This window comes from Plecotus auritus (genome assembly GCF_963455305.1).
Source record: "Plecotus auritus genome assembly, chromosome: 7".
Classification (NCBI taxonomy): domain Eukaryota; kingdom Metazoa; phylum Chordata; class Mammalia; order Chiroptera; family Vespertilionidae; genus Plecotus; species Plecotus auritus.
The window spans coordinates 84,688,674-84,707,359 of NC_137774.1; the positions used below are offsets into that span (position 1 = coordinate 84,688,674).

General features: G+C 43.0%; 1 protein-coding gene across 1 annotated transcript; it reads right to left on the bottom strand.

Annotated features, from left to right (window-relative positions):
• Window positions 1–6,894: 6,894 nt before the first annotated feature.
• On the bottom strand, window positions 6,895–17,522 carry ARL6IP1 (ARL6 interacting reticulophagy regulator 1). The gene is made up of 6 exons (XM_080677310.1): window positions 17,315–17,522; window positions 15,323–15,456; window positions 14,752–14,871; window positions 10,305–10,422; window positions 8,925–9,009; window positions 6,895–8,508 (listed from the first exon to the last, which is right to left on the bottom strand). Exons 1-6 carry the CDS (start codon window positions 17,348–17,350, stop codon window positions 8,390–8,392), a joined length of 612 nt encoding a protein of 203 aa, XP_080533436.1. The 5' UTR covers window positions 17,351–17,522; the 3' UTR covers window positions 6,895–8,389.
• Window positions 17,523–18,686: the final 1,164 nt, after the last annotated feature.

Genomic DNA, 18,686 nt, shown 5'->3' on the forward strand with positions numbered 1-18,686 from the left:
AAGCCCAGATGTCTTACCACGGGGAGGGAGTGAATTCTACCTCAGCTGCTCCCTAGAGCTCCTCATCTCACTGCTTCCACCCTTCCCCCACCCCCACCATCCTTGTCTTATGGCAACCAGTAAGACATTTTCAAAACGGAAATCAGTCAGATCATTCACTTTCCAAGGGCTCCCATCAAATACAAATTCCTTACCACGTTTACAAAGTCCTCCCTGAAGTGCACACATACCTCCTTGAACTGGGCACCAGACCTCAGCCCCCACCATTCTTCCCTGGCTGGCTTTTCCTCAGACAGTCCAAGCATATCCTACCTCAGGGTCTTTGCATTTGCTTTTCCTTCTAATTTGAACATTTCTGCCCAGTTAGCCAGGTCACACACACATACAGCCTCCTCCTAGCTATCCCCCGAAACCTGCTTAATTTTTCTTTCTTTTTTTTTTTCTATTTTTTTAATAAATCTTTATTCAGATTATTACAATTGTTTCTCCTTTTTCCCCCCATAGCTCCCCTCCACCCGGTTCCCACCCCACCTTCTGCCCTTACCTCCCCCCCACTGTCCTCATCCATAGGTGTATGATTTTTGTCCAGTCTCTTCATGAACCCCCCATACCCCTTTCCCCCTGAGAATTATCAGTCCACTCCCTTTCTATGCCCCTGATTCTATTATATTCACCAGTTTATTCTGATCCTCAGGTTTTTAATTCACTTGATTTTTAGGTTCACTTGTTGATAGATATGTATTTGCTGTTCATAATTTTTATCTTTACTTTTTTCTTCTTCTTCCTCTTCTTAAAGAATACCTTTCAGCATTTCATATAATACTGGTTTGGTGGTATGAACTCCTTTAGCTTTTTCTTATCTGTGAAGCTCTTTATCTGCCCTTCAATTATGAGTGATAGCTTTGCTGGGTAGAGTAATCTTGGTTGTAGGTTCTTGCTATTCATCACTTTGAAAATTTCTTTTTTTTTTTTTAAATATATTTTATTGATATTTTACAGAGAGGAAGAGAGAGGGATAGAGAGCTAGAAACATCGATGAGAGAGAAACATCGATCAGCTGCCTCCTGCACACCTCCCCCTGGAGATGTGCCTGCAACCAAGGTACATGCCCTGGACCGGAATCGAACCCGGGACCCTTCAGTCCGCAGGCCGACGCTCTTTCCACTGAGCCAAACCGGTTTCGGCTGAAAATTTCTTGCCACTCCCGTCTGGCCTGCATAGTTTCTGTTGAGAAATCAGCTGACAATCGTATGGGTGCTCCCTTGTAGGTAATTAACTGTTTTTCTCTTGCTGCTTTTAATAGTCTCTCTTTGTCTTTTGCTCTTGGCATTTTAATTATGATGTGTCTTGGTGTGGTCCTCTTTGGATTCCTTTTGTTTGGGGTTCTGTGCGCTTCCTGGACTTGTAAGTCTATTTCTTTCACCAGGTGGGGGAAGTTTTCGGTCATTATTTCTTCAAATAGGTTTTCAGTATCTTGCTCTCTCTTCTTCTGGCACCCCCATAATTCTGATGTTGGTACGCTTGAAGTTGTCCCAGAGGCTTCTTACACTATCTTCAACTTTCTGGATTTTTTTTGCTTTTTGCTTTTTTGGTTGAGTGTTTTTTGCTTCTTTGTATTTCAATTCTTTGACTTGATTCTTGTGTTCCTCTAGTCTGTTGTTGGATCTCTGTATAATATTTTTTTTTAAATATATTTTATTAATTTTTTACAGAGAGTAAGAGAGAGGAGAGAGATAGAGAGCTAGAAACATCAATGAGAGAGAAACATCGATCAGCTGCCTCCTGCACACCTCCTACTGGGGATGTGCCCGCAACCAAGGTACGTGCCCTTGACCGGAATCGAACCTGGGACCTTTCAGTCCGCAGGCCGACGCTCTATCCTCTGAGCCAAACCGGTTTCAGCTGTATAATATTTTTTATTTCAGTCAGTGTATGTTTAATTTCTAGTTGGTCCTTTTTCATATCTTCGAGGGTCTTGTTATATTTATCGGCCTTTTCTAGGATATTCTTGAAAAGCCTTATAACCGTGGTTTTGAATTCTATATCCAGTCGTTTGTTTTCCTCCATTTCTTTCGTTTGTGATCTGTTTCTTTGTCGCTGCATTTTCACTGCTTCCCTGAGTTGGTAGGGTAGGTTTGTGTGCTAGGTTTCCTATATGGCCCAGTGGGTTGGCCTCCCCAGTTAACCTGAGGTGGATACTCTTGGTGCACCCCTTTGTGGACTGTGTGTACAGCCTTGTTGTAGTTAAGTCTTGATTGTTGTTGGTATAACTGGGAGGAATTGACCTCCAGGCCAGTTGGCTGTGAGGATCAGCTGTGTCTATGCTGGGAGAAGTTCGGTGCTGGAGACATCCTTATAGGATTAGACTTGCCAAATTGTAAAAGCCTCTGTGCTCAGCTTGGATGGGGTGGAGTCTCAGGGCAGAGCAGACAGTCTTGGCTTCCCGTCAGCCTTGCCCTTGCGTGTGTGCGCCTGTAGACCTCTGCCTTCCCCGGCTCCCGAGTCTCCGCCCGAGAGTCCAGATTCCCCCCACAAGAGCGTGGGTCCCCAAGGGCTCGCCTAGAACTGGGGTTCAGTGCAGTCAGAACTGGGGCTCAGTGCAATCAGGAGCTTCTGACTCCCTTCCACTAGGGAAAGCCTGTGGCAACCTCCGCAGCCTTTGTGTGCACTGGCACGCGCGCGCCTCCAGACCTCTGCCTTCCCCGGCTCCCGAGTCTCCGCCCGAGAGTCCAGATTCCCCCCAGTAAAAGCGTGGGTCCCCAGGGGCTTGCCTGGAACTGGGGTTCAGTGCAGTCAGAACTGGGGTTCAGTGCAGTCAGGTGCTTCCGACTCCCTTCTGCTAGGGAAAGCCTGTGGCAACCTCCGCAGCCTTTGTGCACACTGGCAAGTGTGTCTCCAGACCCCTGCCCGCCGGGGCTCCCCCGGGTCTCCCCCGGGTCTCCGAGTCTCCGGGTGCCTTTCTCTCTACCTGACAGTCCAGACGCCCCCTGTATGAGCCTGGGTCCACAGGGTTTCGTCCGGACTGGGGTTCAGTGCGGTTCGAACTGGGGTTCAGTGCGGTCGGGGGCTTCCTTCCCCCTTCCGCCAGAGAAAGTCAGCCCGGCTCTCAGCCGCCCTTCCCTCTGCGCGCACAAAGACCCTTTGCCGTACCTCCAATTCTCTGTGAGCTTTTCTCTTTCCTTCTAGTTGTAAAATTTTCACTCAGCCAGCTTTCCTGTGGTTCTGGATGGTGTCCGTTCTTTTAGTTGTAGTTTTGAAATTGTTGTGCGAGGCAGCAGTTTAGGTGCTTACCTATGCCACCATCTTGGTTTCTCCCCTTTAATTTTTCTTTATAGCAGTTACCACCTGAAACATTGATGTATTTATTTTCTGTCCCCATTAAGTTCCAAGCAAGCAGGGACTTAATCAGTTTTGTTCACCACTGTACTCATAGCTTGGAAGCTATCTGGCACATCATAGGCCCTGGAGATATATATACTAGAGGCCCCATGCACGAAATTCGTGCAAGGGGCTCGGCCCTCACAGCTGTGGCGGCTTGCCTCGACCCTCACAGCCCTGGCTTAATCCCGGAATGTGTGTGTGTGTATATATACACTGAATGGCCAGATTATTATGATCTCTGAACACATAATCTCAGTGTATATCCTATATAATAAAAGGCTAATATGCAAATTGTCCCCTCGACCAGGAGTTCGACCAGCAGGCAGGCCGGCCAACTGCCCATGTCCCCTCCCCCTAGCCAGGCTGGCCGGACCCCACCCCGTGCATGAATTCATGCACCGGGCCTCTAATATATCTATATATACACTGAGTGGCCAGATTATTATGCATTCAGAGATCATAATAATCTGGCCACTCAGTGTGTGTGTGTGTGTGTGTGTATATATACATATATATATATATATATATATATATATATATATATATATATATACTGAATAAATGAATAGGCTAATCAGTTTCCCCATCTGTAAAATGGGAATGATACTACCAATCACTTGAAGTTGCTAGGATAAATGAAATAATCCAGCCATAGCCAGCTTGGCTCAGTGGATAAAGCATTGGTCCTTGGACTGAAGGGTTGAGGTTTTGTGTTTTGTTCTTTTTTTAAATATATTTTTATTGATTTCAGAGAGGAAGAGAGAAGTAGAGAAAGACAGAAACATCAATGGTGAGAAAGAATCATTGATTGACTGTCTCTTGCACGCCTCCTATTGGGGGTCGAGCCCACAACCCGGGCCTGTGCCCTTGACCAGAATCAAACCCAGTACCCTTTAGTCCCCAGGCTGACGCTCTATCCACTGAGCCAAACCAGCTAGGGAGAGGGTTTGATTCTGGTCAAGAGCATGTACCTTGGTTGCAGCCTCGATCCCAGGCCCTGGTTGGAGTGTGTGTGGAAGGCAACCAATTGATGTGTCTCTCTCACGTCGATGTTTGTCTTGCCCCATCTTTTCCACTCTCACCAAAAATCAATGGAAAAATATCCTCAGGTGAGGATTAACAACAGCAAAAAAGAAATAATCCCTTAAAGAAATGAATACAAAATCTGGCAGAGAGAGTGCTCATCAACATTAACATTCGTTAGTATAAAGCCTCTAACACACCCCCACTTCTCGAATCCTAAGTGAACCGCAGGAAAGCAAAGCTCCCAATTTGGAGATCTCAGGGATATAGAATTCTCTGGTTAAATATATATGACAAAAGGACCATTTGCTTTTTAAATGAACATTTCCTTGAAGAACTGGTTCCCCTGCACTTACAGGCTTTGTTTGCTAAAAATGTGGAATTCACCTTGAGAGCCTTAGCAATAGCGGGGAGTGAAGTGAATAAATTCACCTTACTTTAAGAACTTTATCATAAATAGAAAAATAGCAACATCCACTATCTCTTTATACACTTAATTCATTCATCCATTCACTTAACAAGTATCAGAATATCATGTACCAGGTAGTGAGGGGACAAAAATATGTTCCTGCCTTAAGAGAGACAGAAGTCTAAATAATAACACAATACCAGACAATGTGCCATGTAGTTTGCCAATATGAAGTGCTGTGGAAATGCAGAGGTGGCCTGGGATGTTGCTAAAGCTTTCACAGAGGAAGTGCAATTTGATGTGTCGTGAAGTCTAACAACTTCTAATTCGTGACTGCCACTAAGTGCTTCCTGTAGATTTATTGAATCCACAAAATAAATGGGGTCATATACTGCCCCTATGAGATCTATACTATTACCCCCATTTCACAAATGAGAAGACGAAGTTCAATCTTAAATTGACTCAATCTTAATTTTTTTTTAGTTTTAAAAGTGAAAGGAAAAGAAAAAAAAAAAAAAGTGGGTTTGGATCTAGGTCTACCTGACCCTAAAATGTTAGGGTGAATGGGCAGCAGATATTCTAGCTTTACAACAGCTCCAAGAACTAGGACGGCATGGAATAAAGATGAACAGAAATCTCAGAATGGCTGGGTTGGAATTGGGAAGTAGGGTAGAGGAGTAGAATTGGAGCAGAGGGCCAGGTATAAACTACAAGTTTGTGATTTATGCTGTAGGCAAACTGAAACCTGCTGAGGGCTTCAAATAGGATTAATCATGATCTGATTGTTAAATGACAACTAGACCTGGCTGGGTAGCTCGGTTGGGAGTCATCCCATACACCAAAAGGTTGCAGATTCCTTTTCTGGTCAGAGTACATACCTAGGTTGCAGGTTCAATCCTCAGTCGGGGAGTATATGGAAGGCAACCAATCAATGTTTCTCTCACACGGATATTTCTCTCTTCCTTCCTCTCTCTAGTCAATAGACATATCCTCAGGTGAGGCTAAATAAACGGCAACTGTGTGGAAGATGAACTGGCATTAAAGCACCTGTCCTTAAAAACTACCAAATCTTTACTCTTTTTAGCACATCTCCAAATAGCCTCCTCTTGACATTTTGTGAATCTGGGGTGACAGGACCACCACTGGAGGTAATGCCAAGGCAAGTGTCAAAACGGGACTTTTGCTGTGGTCAGAACTGGCACAAGCGTAGCCAGACTGGCTTGGGAAGGAAGCCAGCCAATGTGACTGGCCAGTCTGAGATGTAATCACAGCTGCAAGGTATAAATACAGCATTTCCAAGTATCAGGCAACCACCTATGGTGTTTTTGTGTTGAGACTTCCCTGTTTGGATTTTACAACAAATCCCCAAGAGGCTCCAAAGAAGGATCCATACTTTTTTTTTGGGGGGGGGGGGGAGTGGGGGGGTGGATGTAGGCCTCAGAATTTGATTGAATCTGTTCCCAGGAGTACTCTATGTCAGGGGTCCTCAAACTTTTCAAACAGGGGGCCAGTTCACTGTCCCTCAGACCGTTGGAGGGCCGGACTATAGTTAAAAAACAAACAATGAACAAATTCCTATGCGCACTGTGGGCCCGGGACGAGTCGGCTGCTAAGCAGAATAGGCAGCAGCACCCGGCGGGCCGTAGTTTGAGGACGCCTGCTCTAAGTAGACAGTGAGGTCCAATGATAAAACATCCAATTTGAGCTCTAATATTAAAAAAAAAAAAAAAAAGTTTCAAGTACAGGTAAGTCACCCACCACTTACTTACTGAGCAACTCATGTACCCTGGGGTACAGAGGTGCCCATTATAGGCACTCTCCCTTGAGCCTGCATTGTTCCCTGCCTATTCTCCCAGGTTGGCCTTCTCACACATCATATTTGGTTATCACTTATTCATTTCCTTTTGCATCTAGCATTTTGCCTGAATGTTTGCTGAATGAATAAATTTAAACCTTGCATTTTGTTCTTAAAGAGTACCTTATAGGCATGTATTGATCACGCAAGTAGTTCATTAATCAGATCCATAAATCCACTCATGTAAATATTGTACTGGCTAAGGTAGAAAGGAACAGGACACAAAAAGGGATACCAGCTTTTATTTTTCCCCTTTTCACAAAACAAAGTAGAAGTAATACAGAATTAAAATCACAAAAATAGTTGGTAGAACATGTATACACACAAAAAAATCCAGGTAAGACAGGCTTATTTACAATGAGGAAACACATGTAAATTAAGGTAGCTTGTAGTTTTCATATGAAACAAAAAACTCAAACATATGCTACATGGGTGCCACTGTTGACAGCAATATTGAAGGGGAGAAAACAACACTTATTTAGGGACAGATATACCACAAGATCCAGGTTTTACAGCATCAGTGCAATAAATTCACAGAACTATATTACAGCTAGTTAATCAGAGTTAAAGAATTGTTCCCAAATATGTCACATTTTCGGCCCTTAAAAGGTTTATTCCACAAATTTCAACTACTCTAAACATCTAGCTACCGAGAGGGAAAATGATTCTAAAACGCTTTCCAAGAGTTAGAACATCGTTACAGACCTAAGGCCATCTATCATCTACACAAGTTTGCTCTCACCAACAGCCCTTATAATCTTTAGAGAAATATCTAGGAAAAAAAAGTCAGAGGCCAGCATAGTCACCACCTTCTAGACCAAATCTATGGGGACCAAGCAGCCAACATTACCATAAAATGAGAATTGAAAAATAAGTGGGAGAAAATTATTTTCTACTGAATCTTGATGAAACACAGAAAGAAGACTTTTGTCCTTTATTAGCTGGTCTTAGGAGTAAAAGTCTTCATCTCTTATGTACTTTATAGACAGCTGAAAATCTGAAACTAAAAGTATGCTAAAAACCCTAAATTCAAGCTTTTGGAAGCCTGCTATTAAAAAGCCTTTAGGACCTACTAACTTGAAAGCTAAGTGCGACGGGACAAGAGCTCTAAAACTGTCAGGTTCCCCAGTTCAGAGGATCAGTTGCTCAGTTTTGCACAAGGGAGAAACCAACACAAACTAGAGCATGTATTAGTTTCATTTTATTTCATGAGGATGCTTCTCCATGGTATAGAAACAGAACTGGTCTCTTCATTGAAGTGGTAAACTTGGTCTCTACATTCTTGAAGCTGGACATTTTATTAAGCAGACTGGGAAGGAGACGGTACAGGCCACTATACCTTGTATCTAGCTAAAGCAAAGATCAACTTGAACAATTATCCAAAGTCATTTGTTAACTGTACTAAAGATTGAAGTTCATCACTGTATTATTTTAAAGGAAGCTGCCTATAAGTAAGAAATCAATTAACCCTGCGTGAGATAAATCAAAAGTTGTATTCATGAGTTGTCCATTTAAAGGCCAACTGATGAGAATGCACCCAGATACACTTGACATGAAGACACTGTATAAAGCCTTGTGTGGCAAGTCTGAATTTCTAGTAACTAAGGGCAGAAGGCGTGAGAGCAAAGAGCTACTTCTGTAACACTTTAGTATCCAGGTAATAGAAACTGTTCCCACGCACAATGTATACTCCATTAATCACACTGAATAAAAAAGATGCGTTACTCATTTTTCTTTTCTTTTTGCTTAAGAAGCTTGTTCATCTCCCTTTTGGCCATTCCAATGTACTTCGAAATGATTCCATGTTGGTTTAGTCCAGGAAGCAACAGTAAGAAAGTCACTTAAAAATAAACAAACAAAGTTAAGGAGGCAGTAATTCACTTCCTAAATGTTAATACATTCTAGAGAAGGTCGTTTCCGGACTATTAGGCATTCTACTGGGAGGAAGCAATATGAAATCCATTACTTCTGTTGATATTAATATCCCAGAAACTTCGACCATCATACCTCCCAACCTCAGATGACACACACTGCTCATTTTTACCTCCTGTACATTTCTTTCTACCTGGTCATTATGTTCTTTGTTTTAACTTCCTGCAAGACCACAAACTTCCTACAAACAAGGACCTGGGCTTTAGACATCTTTCTAGACTCCCATAGTTCCTTGATGAGTACCTTAAACTTGGTAAGCACACACAATATTTAAGTTTGTTAGACTTCATTGCCCAGAATGTGCCTGTGTCCTCAAAGACTTACCGATCAGGTAGGTGAGAAGAAGGTTGTGGACCTGCTGTCCCACCCAAGCAACCGCAGCAAGAGAAATGATCATGGTCATGAAGTACTAATAATGAAAATAATAAGAATGTATCAACTCCTAGAAACAGACTAATAAAGTCATTTTAAAGGTTGGAAAATGGTTCAGTTTTTATTACCACTTTTCTTTAAAAATGTTTGGTATCTATATATAGTATATAAAACCATAGAGCCTGGCCAGCGTGGCTCAGTGGTTGAGCATCAACCTAGGAACCAGGAGGTCATGGTTTGATTCCCAGTCAGGGTATGTCTGGGTTGCAGGCTCGATCCCCAGTGCAGGACGGGCATGCAGGAGGCAGCCGATCAATGATTTTCTCATCATTTATGTTTCTATCTCTCTCTCCCTTCCTCTCTGATATCAATAAAAACATATTAAAAAAACAACAACTCACACACACACAAAAAAGACAGAAAACTCCATTAGATCTGGCTTTATAGAATTTGGATCCATCATAGAACTATTGTAATTCTATATTTAAATTAAATAGTTTAGAATATAAATGATACAACTTTTACAATTAATAACTTCACATAGTAACCTCATGTGAAGCTGAATTAAGAAAACAAATGCTAGCCCTGGCTAGGTACTCAGCTGGTTATTGTCATGCCGATACTCCAAGGTTGTGGGTTCAATCCCCTGTCAGAGCACATATAAGAGTCAACCAATGAATGCATAAATAATTGATTGGCTGCCTCCTGCACGCACCCTACTGGGGATCGAGCCAGCAACCCGGGCATGTGCCCTTGACTGGAATTGAACCCAGGGCCTTTCAGTCCGCAGGCTGATGCTCTATCCACTGAGCCAAATCAGCTAGGGCTTTTTTTCTTTTTTTTTTTTAAATATATTTTTATTGATTTCAGCGAGGAAGGGAACAGGAGAGATAGAAGCATGCCCCCTACTGGGGATCAAGCCCACAACCTGGGTATGTGCCCTCAACTGGAATTGAACCTGAGACCCATCAGTCCACAGGCTGACACTCTATCCACTGAGCCAAACTGGCCAGGGCTCAATAAATAAATTTTAAAAATAGAAAATAAGTGCTTTCTAAGTATATGTCTCTTACTTTATTTCAGTAAGAAAAAAGAAAGATTTCACTCTACTAGAATACAAATTAAATGTAAAATGTAATTTTAACTTCTAGTGACTCAGTCTAATACAGATATGCATTAATGAATACACTCAAAAGAAATTAAAGCAATGGATGATAAATATAAAACTATAACTATTCAAACAAAAAGGCTATCATTATATTACACTGAAGTAAAAACTGACTCAACCTTAAAATTTTGCTGTACTTGAATAAGTCAAAACAAAAAAAGTACCATTTTCGGTTTTTCTTCCTTTAGTGTAAAGAGGCGTTTCCACCAGCCCACAGTTCTGCGACGAGTTTTTACTAGATTGCTGCAAATTTCATGGAATCTTTGCTGCTGCTCAGTGGTCCTAGAAAAAGAATTTCCCCCTTCACTATAAGCATATCTCTACAGTAAACAGAAATACACCATCCTCTCATATTTAAAAAGCTATCTTCTAAAGAAAATCTAAATAGAAAACAATGATTCATCATTACTTATAAAGGTGAAAAGTTTTTGTACCATTAAAACACCTCTAAGGAGACATATATAAAACTTTAGACAATTAAAAAAAACAACCCACCTCTGATAGCACAGGAATAAGTTTTTTTATATAAACATACTTGTACATGTGCATGTACAAAGTAATGGTACTCTACGGTTCTAAAGCCACATTTGGTTAATGATAAAGACTCAAACTACTATAGGCTGTGCAGAAATCACGGCCTATAGTGCAAATTAATTTCTCTATTCTTTATTATTTTCCAGATCCTAGTGAATCCTAGGTTGTAGCCCACCAGAGTCCCACTGTTTTTTTTTTTTTAATATATTTTTTTCTTTATTCTATAAGCTTTTCTCTATTTTTTTTTAATATACTTTATCGATTTTTCACAGAGGAAGGGAGAGGGATAGAGAGTTAGAAACATCGATGAGAGAGAAACATCAATCAGCTGCCTCCCGCACACCCCCTACTGGGGATATGCCCACAACCGAGGTACATGCCCTTGACCAGAATCAAACCTGGGACCTCTCAGTCCGCAAGCAGACGCTCTATCCACTGAGCCAAACCAGTCAGGGCAAGTCCCACTGTTTTGAGGAAGATGTGAAGTTTCTACCAAACAACTGTATTTGAGCACTTTTCAGTGAGATAATAACTACCAGCATTCACAGCATAATACCTTCAACTGGGCTTCATACATTTGATGCCAAGGCAGCAACACACAACTCAAATACAAGTTTAGTCCCACTGGGGGATAATATAATCATAAAACAGCAGTAAAAATACAAAAAGATCTTCCAAGAAAGCCCTTTTTTATTTATTATGTAAAATTGCCAGGTTTGGCTCAGTGAATAGAGCATCAGCCCAAGGACTGAAGGGTCCTGGGTTCAATTCTGGTCAAGGGCATGGACCTTGGCTGTAGGCTCAATCTCTGGTCAGGGCTTGTGTGGGAGGCAACCAAGCAATGTCTCTCTCTCATATCAATGTTTCTCTCTTTGTCTCTCCCTCTCCCTTCTACTCTTTCTAAAAATCAATGGAAAAATATCCTCAGGTGAGGATTAACAAAAACAAAACAAAAAATTGCCATTGTACTATCTTTATTATACAGATACAATGGCTGCTATTAAAAAGCAGACCTGCCGAAACCGGTTTGGCTCAGCGGATAGAGCGTCGGGCTGTGGACTGAAGGGTCCCGGGTTCGATTCCGGTCAAGGGCATGTACCTTGGTTGCGGGCACATCCCCAGTGGGAGGTGTGCAGGAGGCAGCTGATCGATGTTTCTCTCTCATCGATGTTTCTAGCTCTCTATCCCTCTCCCTTCCTCTCTGTAAAATATCAATAAAATATATTTTATATATATATATATATATATATATATATATATATATATATATATATTTAAAAAAAAAAAGCAGACCTGCCCTGGCTGGTGTGGGTCAGTGGTTTAGAACACCAAAGGGTCTTGGGTTTAATTTCCTGGTCAAGAGTATGTATCTCGGTTGCAGGTTCAAATCCCTGGCTCTATTAGGGGCACATGCAGGAGACAGTCGATGTGTATCACTCACATGTCTCTCTCTCTCTCTCTCTCTCTCTCTTCCTCTGTCTCCCTCCCTCCCTTCAACTCTCTCTAAAAAGCAACAGAAAATATCATCAGGTGAGTATTAACAACAAAAAAGCAGGCCCTAAACTGGGGGATGTATTATCTTCTCTCCTCTAGTTCTCATCCATGTGAAAATGCAGTAAGAGATATAGTAGGAGGATTTCTGCTGAGCCCTGGAACTTCTTGTAAACAATTTCGACTTCATATGTTGCCCATGGTCAAGGCTGGATTGTGGTCATGCAACAGTGTTCTTATTTCCCCATAAAGATCAAACAATAAAACTGCTCTGTTGATAAGACAGAGCCACGAACTGATTTACCATGAAACTCAGTGTTTATTTCTGAAAACTTTTCTCCCGGAATTATGAGCAGATTAAAACACCATCTGGCTGATAAAGTCAAGGTCAGAAGCTGATTTCACTTGTTAAATTTGTATACAGCATTATCACAAACTTGCCCAAAACATAGCAGCATAATTCACTACGGAATGTGAAAAACAATTCAATTTAAAGGACACTTCCTAATATTCATCCATTTTGCTATGGGAAAACATCTTTAAATAAACATAATTATTCCATAACTTAAGCAAACTTTCTCAAAAATGTCTGAATTTTTCTCAAAGACCCAAGGGCTTACATTTAAAATTCTTCCTTTTACGAATTATTTAATAATTTGCTATTACCCGGGGAACAAAAAGCTAAAGGCACAAGTAGACTACTAATCAAATTAAAATAAACAACTGAGGGAGAAAAGCAGCTAGGAGAGAAAAATATATTCCAATGTCTAATTTTGTTCATTATTTTGGTCAAAAGTGAGAATTGGCCCTCCCTTGTTGGCTCAGTGGATGGAGCATGGACCTGTGGACTGAAGGGTCCCAGGTTTGATTCCGGTCAAGGGCGATCCATGATTTTCTCATCATTGATGTTTCTCTCTCTCCCTCTCCCTTCCTCTCTGAAATCACTAAAAATATATTTTTTTTAAAAAGTGAGAACTGAACATTACAGAGAGATGTTGAAATCCTATCTAATACGAGTAATATGCAAATTGACTGTCACTCCAACACACAAGATGGCTGCCCCCATGTGGACACAGGATGGCCACCACAAGATGGCCAGCAGGGGAAGGCAGTTGGGAGGGACCAGGCCTGCAAGGAAGGGCAGTTGGGAGGGACCAGGCCTGCAAGGGAGGGCAGTTGGGTGCGATCAAGCCTGCAGCGGAGGGCAGTTAGGGGTGACCAGGCCGGCAGAGGAGAAAAGTTGGGGGTGACCGGGCCTGCAGGGAAGGGCAGTTGGGGGGGGGGGCAGGCCTGCAGGGGAGGGCAGTTAGGGGCAAACAGGCTGGCAGGGGAGCAGTTTGGCATCAATCAGGCTGGCAGGGGAGTGGTTAGGGGGTGATCAGGCTGGCAGGCAGAAGCAGATAAGGGCAATCAGGAAGGCAGGCAGGCGAGCAGTTGGGAGCCAGTAATCCTGGATTGTGAGAGGGATGTCCAACTACCTGTTTAAGCCCAATCCCAGTAGGATCAGGCCTAAACGGGAAGTCGGACATCCCTTGAGGGGTCCCAGATTGGAGAGGGTGCAGGCTGGGCTGAGGGATACCCCCCCACCCCGTGCACAAATTTCGTGCACTGGGCCTCTAGTTCTTTAATATGATCCCTAGCCACTTAACTATATATATCTTGGGAACTCAGTAAGTGACTAATTCAAAGAATGGTATAAATGAAATTAATAACCCACTTGTATATACAACTTGAACCTACTCTGAAATAATTGCTAGGCATTAAGCTAATTACCACTGCACTGCCTCAACATCTCAACCTTAAACAAAAGACCAATCTTAAAAATCAAAATATTTCATAGCACCCAGAACAGTGCCTAACATAAAAGTAGACATTCAATAGTTGCTAAATGAATGGAAAAAAATCTACCAGTTACTGGTTTTGTATTCATTCAAAAATAACTTGTGAAATTAATATACTATCTTAAATATCAATGGAAACAAATATAAAATATAAAGATACTACTTTTATGGAAAGCTCATGAGTTCTACAATCCTTGATAAAATATTTTAAGTAAAATATTTACCTAAAAAAGCCCCCTCTTACTTCAATAAAAAGGTCTTTAAAAAAGTCAAAATAAATGTCAGACCACAAATGTCAGATCTATAGTTAGATCTATCTATCTATATAAAACCTAATATGCAAATTGACTGAACAGCAGAATGACCGGAGGAAAGACCGGTCACTGTGATGCACACTGACCACCAGGGGGCATACGCTCAATGCAGGAGCTGCCCCCAGCCCACAGGCCCCAACCAGCTGCAGTGGTGGGGAGCGGTGCCAGGCCTGCCGATCGCCAGCCAGGCCTAGGGACCCTACCCATGCATGAATTTCATGCACCGGGCTTCTAGTGGAGCTATATAAGTACTGGAAATTAATGATTTATATATGAATGAGCTAAAAAAAACTCTTCATATAAAACCAATAAATCTAACCCCTAGGTATCTGATGGTTAAGACACTTCTCTGTGATTAGTTACAGAATACTAATCATAGCCAACAGGGCAATTTCTCAAAAATTAGAATGCCAAATTATCATGCCACCTACCATTTATTGGAGCCAAAAATTCTAGGCGCCAGGATGGGAACAAGGTAGTCAGCCAAGCACAAAAACATAACAAAACAGGAAACACCGGATAGAACAGATGGATCTAGATAATAGATATTCCTGTTTAAAAAAAAATTAATAAAAGTTAGAAAAACAGTCACTTTTCCTAAGTGAAGATGTTTATTCACTTATTCCTCTGGTTCGCACAGATGTTATTTGCCCTTTTCATTCTAATTTTCTCACAAGTGGTTTTCTGGACGCTTCATAACATGATGGCATTATAGCTGCACTGTAAATTCCAAGAGAATAAGGCTCTCTGTGGTCTTCTATACTTTGTAGGAGTGTAAAGGGTTCTAAGGCCAAACAGTTTGAGTCACTGATTTCTTCAACTGCATTATGTTACTGAGTTCACAAAGTACTACAAATTCTAAACACTGGGCAAACTGCTCTAAGAAAAGGCATTCTTTACAGATTAGGCATTACAAAAGAAACTTCAATAATGAAAGCTGTGTATTACCTGATTCCTTATTAATAACAAACACAATCTTAAGTAATTGAATAGCTCACTTACAGAAACACCAAGGAAACCACACCCATGATGGCAGGTGGAAACCAGGCTCTTTCCCATCGGAGGACTTTATCAGCCATCAGCATCACCTCTCCCCATCCTTGCAGCTGCTCTTCCAGACTTGCAGTCTCTGCAGCCTATACATGACCAATATTTAAAGACATCATTTACTACTCTCAACATTTCTGAGAATTAATCCTACAGAATTAAACTCTTCTAAGACATCAAATATATAAAACAGCTGTAAACCAAATCACTATTTTAAACAAGTTAGTTTCTTTAAAAAAACTACAATTTTGGTGCCAATGACAAAAATCAGTGGAGAGGGGAAAAAAAACCAAACACTTAATGGTCACTTTCCAAATCTAAGAACTGGGCTACTCTTCACATAAGGTAGAGATAATTAAGACCCATTTTACATTAAAGAATGATTAACCAACTTTCTCAAAGTCATGCACTACGAAGCACAGTACCCACAGTATAAAATTAGATCTTTATATTCGATCATTTCAGGTGGTTAGAATTGATTTGCTGTTTTGTCATTTCATTGATTTAAACCCCAACTTCTAAGTCCATTAGGATAGCAGCCTTTCCCTGAACAGCACTCAATAAAATTCTCAAGTAGCTCTTTGTGTAATGGAATCATTTAGATGTTGACATCATGTGCACAAATAAGGAAAACTACTTTTACCAAATTATAAATGTATATATCTTCTACAGTGCTTCTTAAACTTATGAGGACATTTTGGTTAGACTTCAAATGTCTCTGAAAATCTGACAAGTCGACTTCTAGGATGAGCTAATGTGGTGTGGCAAAACAAACGTTTTGTCCTTGAAGTTACACTGCTCTGCTGGAAAGAGTGAGCTCCAGTCCAGGACCTGTCATTTCAATAGCGGTGCGAACTCGGGCAACTCTGGGCTTTGCTCAATCCTCTTAAAAGGAACCTGGCAGGGGCTAACTATAGAGGTAGGTAGGTAGGTAGGTAGGTAGGTAGGTAGGTAGGTAGGTGTGTGTGTGTGTGTGTGTGTGTGTGTGTGTGTGTGTGTTCATGCATTTCTAAAAACAAATGCACACACAAACTTCCCTGCAAAGTCTCTTAATCCCTTACAGCATCTGGGCTATTGGAACACAAACTTCCCTGCAAAGTCTCTTAATCCTTTACAGCACCTGGGCTATTGGAAAATCAAAAGCCAAAAATTAAATTATTTGCTCCTAATCACTGTGGTTGTGGTGTGTGGCCTGCCTTTCCCTCGGGAAAGGAAACGGGAGAAAATGCACCGGTTTCTCTCGTTTTTGACTAGAGCGTGCCGTGAAATCCATAGTGAGGTTACATTTGTCCGCCTCTGATACTACCTCACTCCAGTTCCTTCGGACCCCTGCTTATTCTGAAATCGTCCTGCGACCCCAGACCTAACAAATTCCAGACAAACGCCTGGACCTCCCCTCCCATTGTCCTTCCAGCTGGACCCCCACTCCCACCAACTTCTCTACGTGAACTTGCTGCCTCTCTGCCGTTTTCAGCTCTAACAGAAATTTTCAGCAACAGCCCTTTGACCCTCCACCCATTGCCCAAGCATGGGGAAAAAGAACCAAGGAGCATCCTGGTTAAGATCAAAGCCGAGAGATCCGATACAACTGGGTCCTAGGCCCCAAAAGCTCTCGACAGGCCCCTGGCGGCCCTTTGCCCGAGGCTACACCCCAGGCTTGCCACAGCCCCCTTTTCCCCCCTTCTTCCTTAATCCGTATTCGCGGTGACTGATGGCGCGCCCTCCTCTCCCCTTCCCCAGGGGATGTTAGGGGTCGGCACGACTAGACACCGCCAAGCAGAAGCTATCCTAAGAAGCCCGAGGGGCAGACGTTGTCGCCAGCGCCAGGAATCCCGGAGAGGGCCGGGCCGCCGCGGGTTATAAACACGAGGCCGCAGCACCGCCGGTCGAGCCCACCAAAGTACCGAAGCTTCGCCTGTTCCCCTTGTGACGAACGCCGGCACTCACCAGCAAGTTGGTGCTGCGATTATCTCCCTCGGCCATCGTCTCCAAGGTGCCGCTTCAGCGAGCCCAAGGCAACCTCCGAACCTGCCTCGGTCCAAGATCCGCACGGCGACCCGGGCGCGACGACACGCCCAGTAAACTCCTTATATAGGCTGGCGGCCTTTCCCGACAGTCTCCGCGAAGCTCGCTCCTCATTGGGCATGTCGAACTCAAGCTTAGGGGGAGTCGGACCAACCGCTGCCCAGCGCATGGCTTGAAATCGAGGTCAAAGGAGAGCGAGGCGGTGCAGGGCCGAGGGGGCGGGGACACAGGGTGACCAATCAGCGCCCAGGAGGGGTGCGCTGCCCCATGCAGGCCTTCGGGAAGCGGTTGAACGGCTCCTGCCTACGCCTGGCCTCTGTAGCCCCAGGATTGGCGCCACCGGTTGTCTCGTCTCGGACCTTCTGCTGAACCTCAGAGCAGCTAAGGAGACTGAAATGTAGTTCTCGAAGAAATAAGCCGCGCAAGTGTCAGGCGGAGGGCATGTCTTCCTAACCTCGGACGATGGAGGGGCGCACTGGCCGGGTTCCTCTTCCCAGCCCGGCCGGCGCCCCTTGCCGCGCCCCCAGGCGGCCCTGCCTTCTAGTCCCTGCTCCCGCCGCCCCGCCAAGCCACTGAGCGGTTTAGTCCAGGCTTGTGACTCGGAGACCCGTGCCCACCACTGAAGTTTTAGCTCTTGATGTAGATTTTCTGCATTGTTCCTTCCCATTAGCAAGAGGGCTTTAGCTTGGTAGGGGGAGGGGAGAGGTAATCCGGACTTGGTTTGAGAACTCGTGGAAAATGCACCGCTTTATAAAGCTGGCTTATGGAGTCTTTGTGGGGCACTTGAGTTATGAAACTACGACCTCCCTCTCCAAAAGTGCTGGTTTTGACAACCTTCCTTTCATTAGAAACCTTGCTAAGGGAAGACGTAAACCTCATGAGCAGTGGGATTCTTAAGCAATTTAGGAACTAGATGAACTTTTGAGGCACTTCTACGTCTTCTCTCTCCCGGATTTCAAAATGAACTAACGCTTTGATTTTCATCTTTCAAACAAACTCATGCCAAATGTTGACCTGGTCAGATGTCTGTCTTAGGAAATCTTACCAAGCGTTTAACTTAAAGCTTTTTATCCTTTTATTCTGTACTATGCTATCGAATTTAAATGTTTTAAAACGTGTAGATTACTAGGTTCTTTTAAAAGTTCAGAGAAGGCGTAAAGAAATGTGAGAGAACGTAGCGACAGACCACAGAAAGCCAGGCGGACAGAAGCATGTATTAGGATCTTTGAAAATCATCTGGCTCAGATATTAACACTTATGGGGTGGGAGGGAAGCCTTTGCAAGGGAAAGGGAC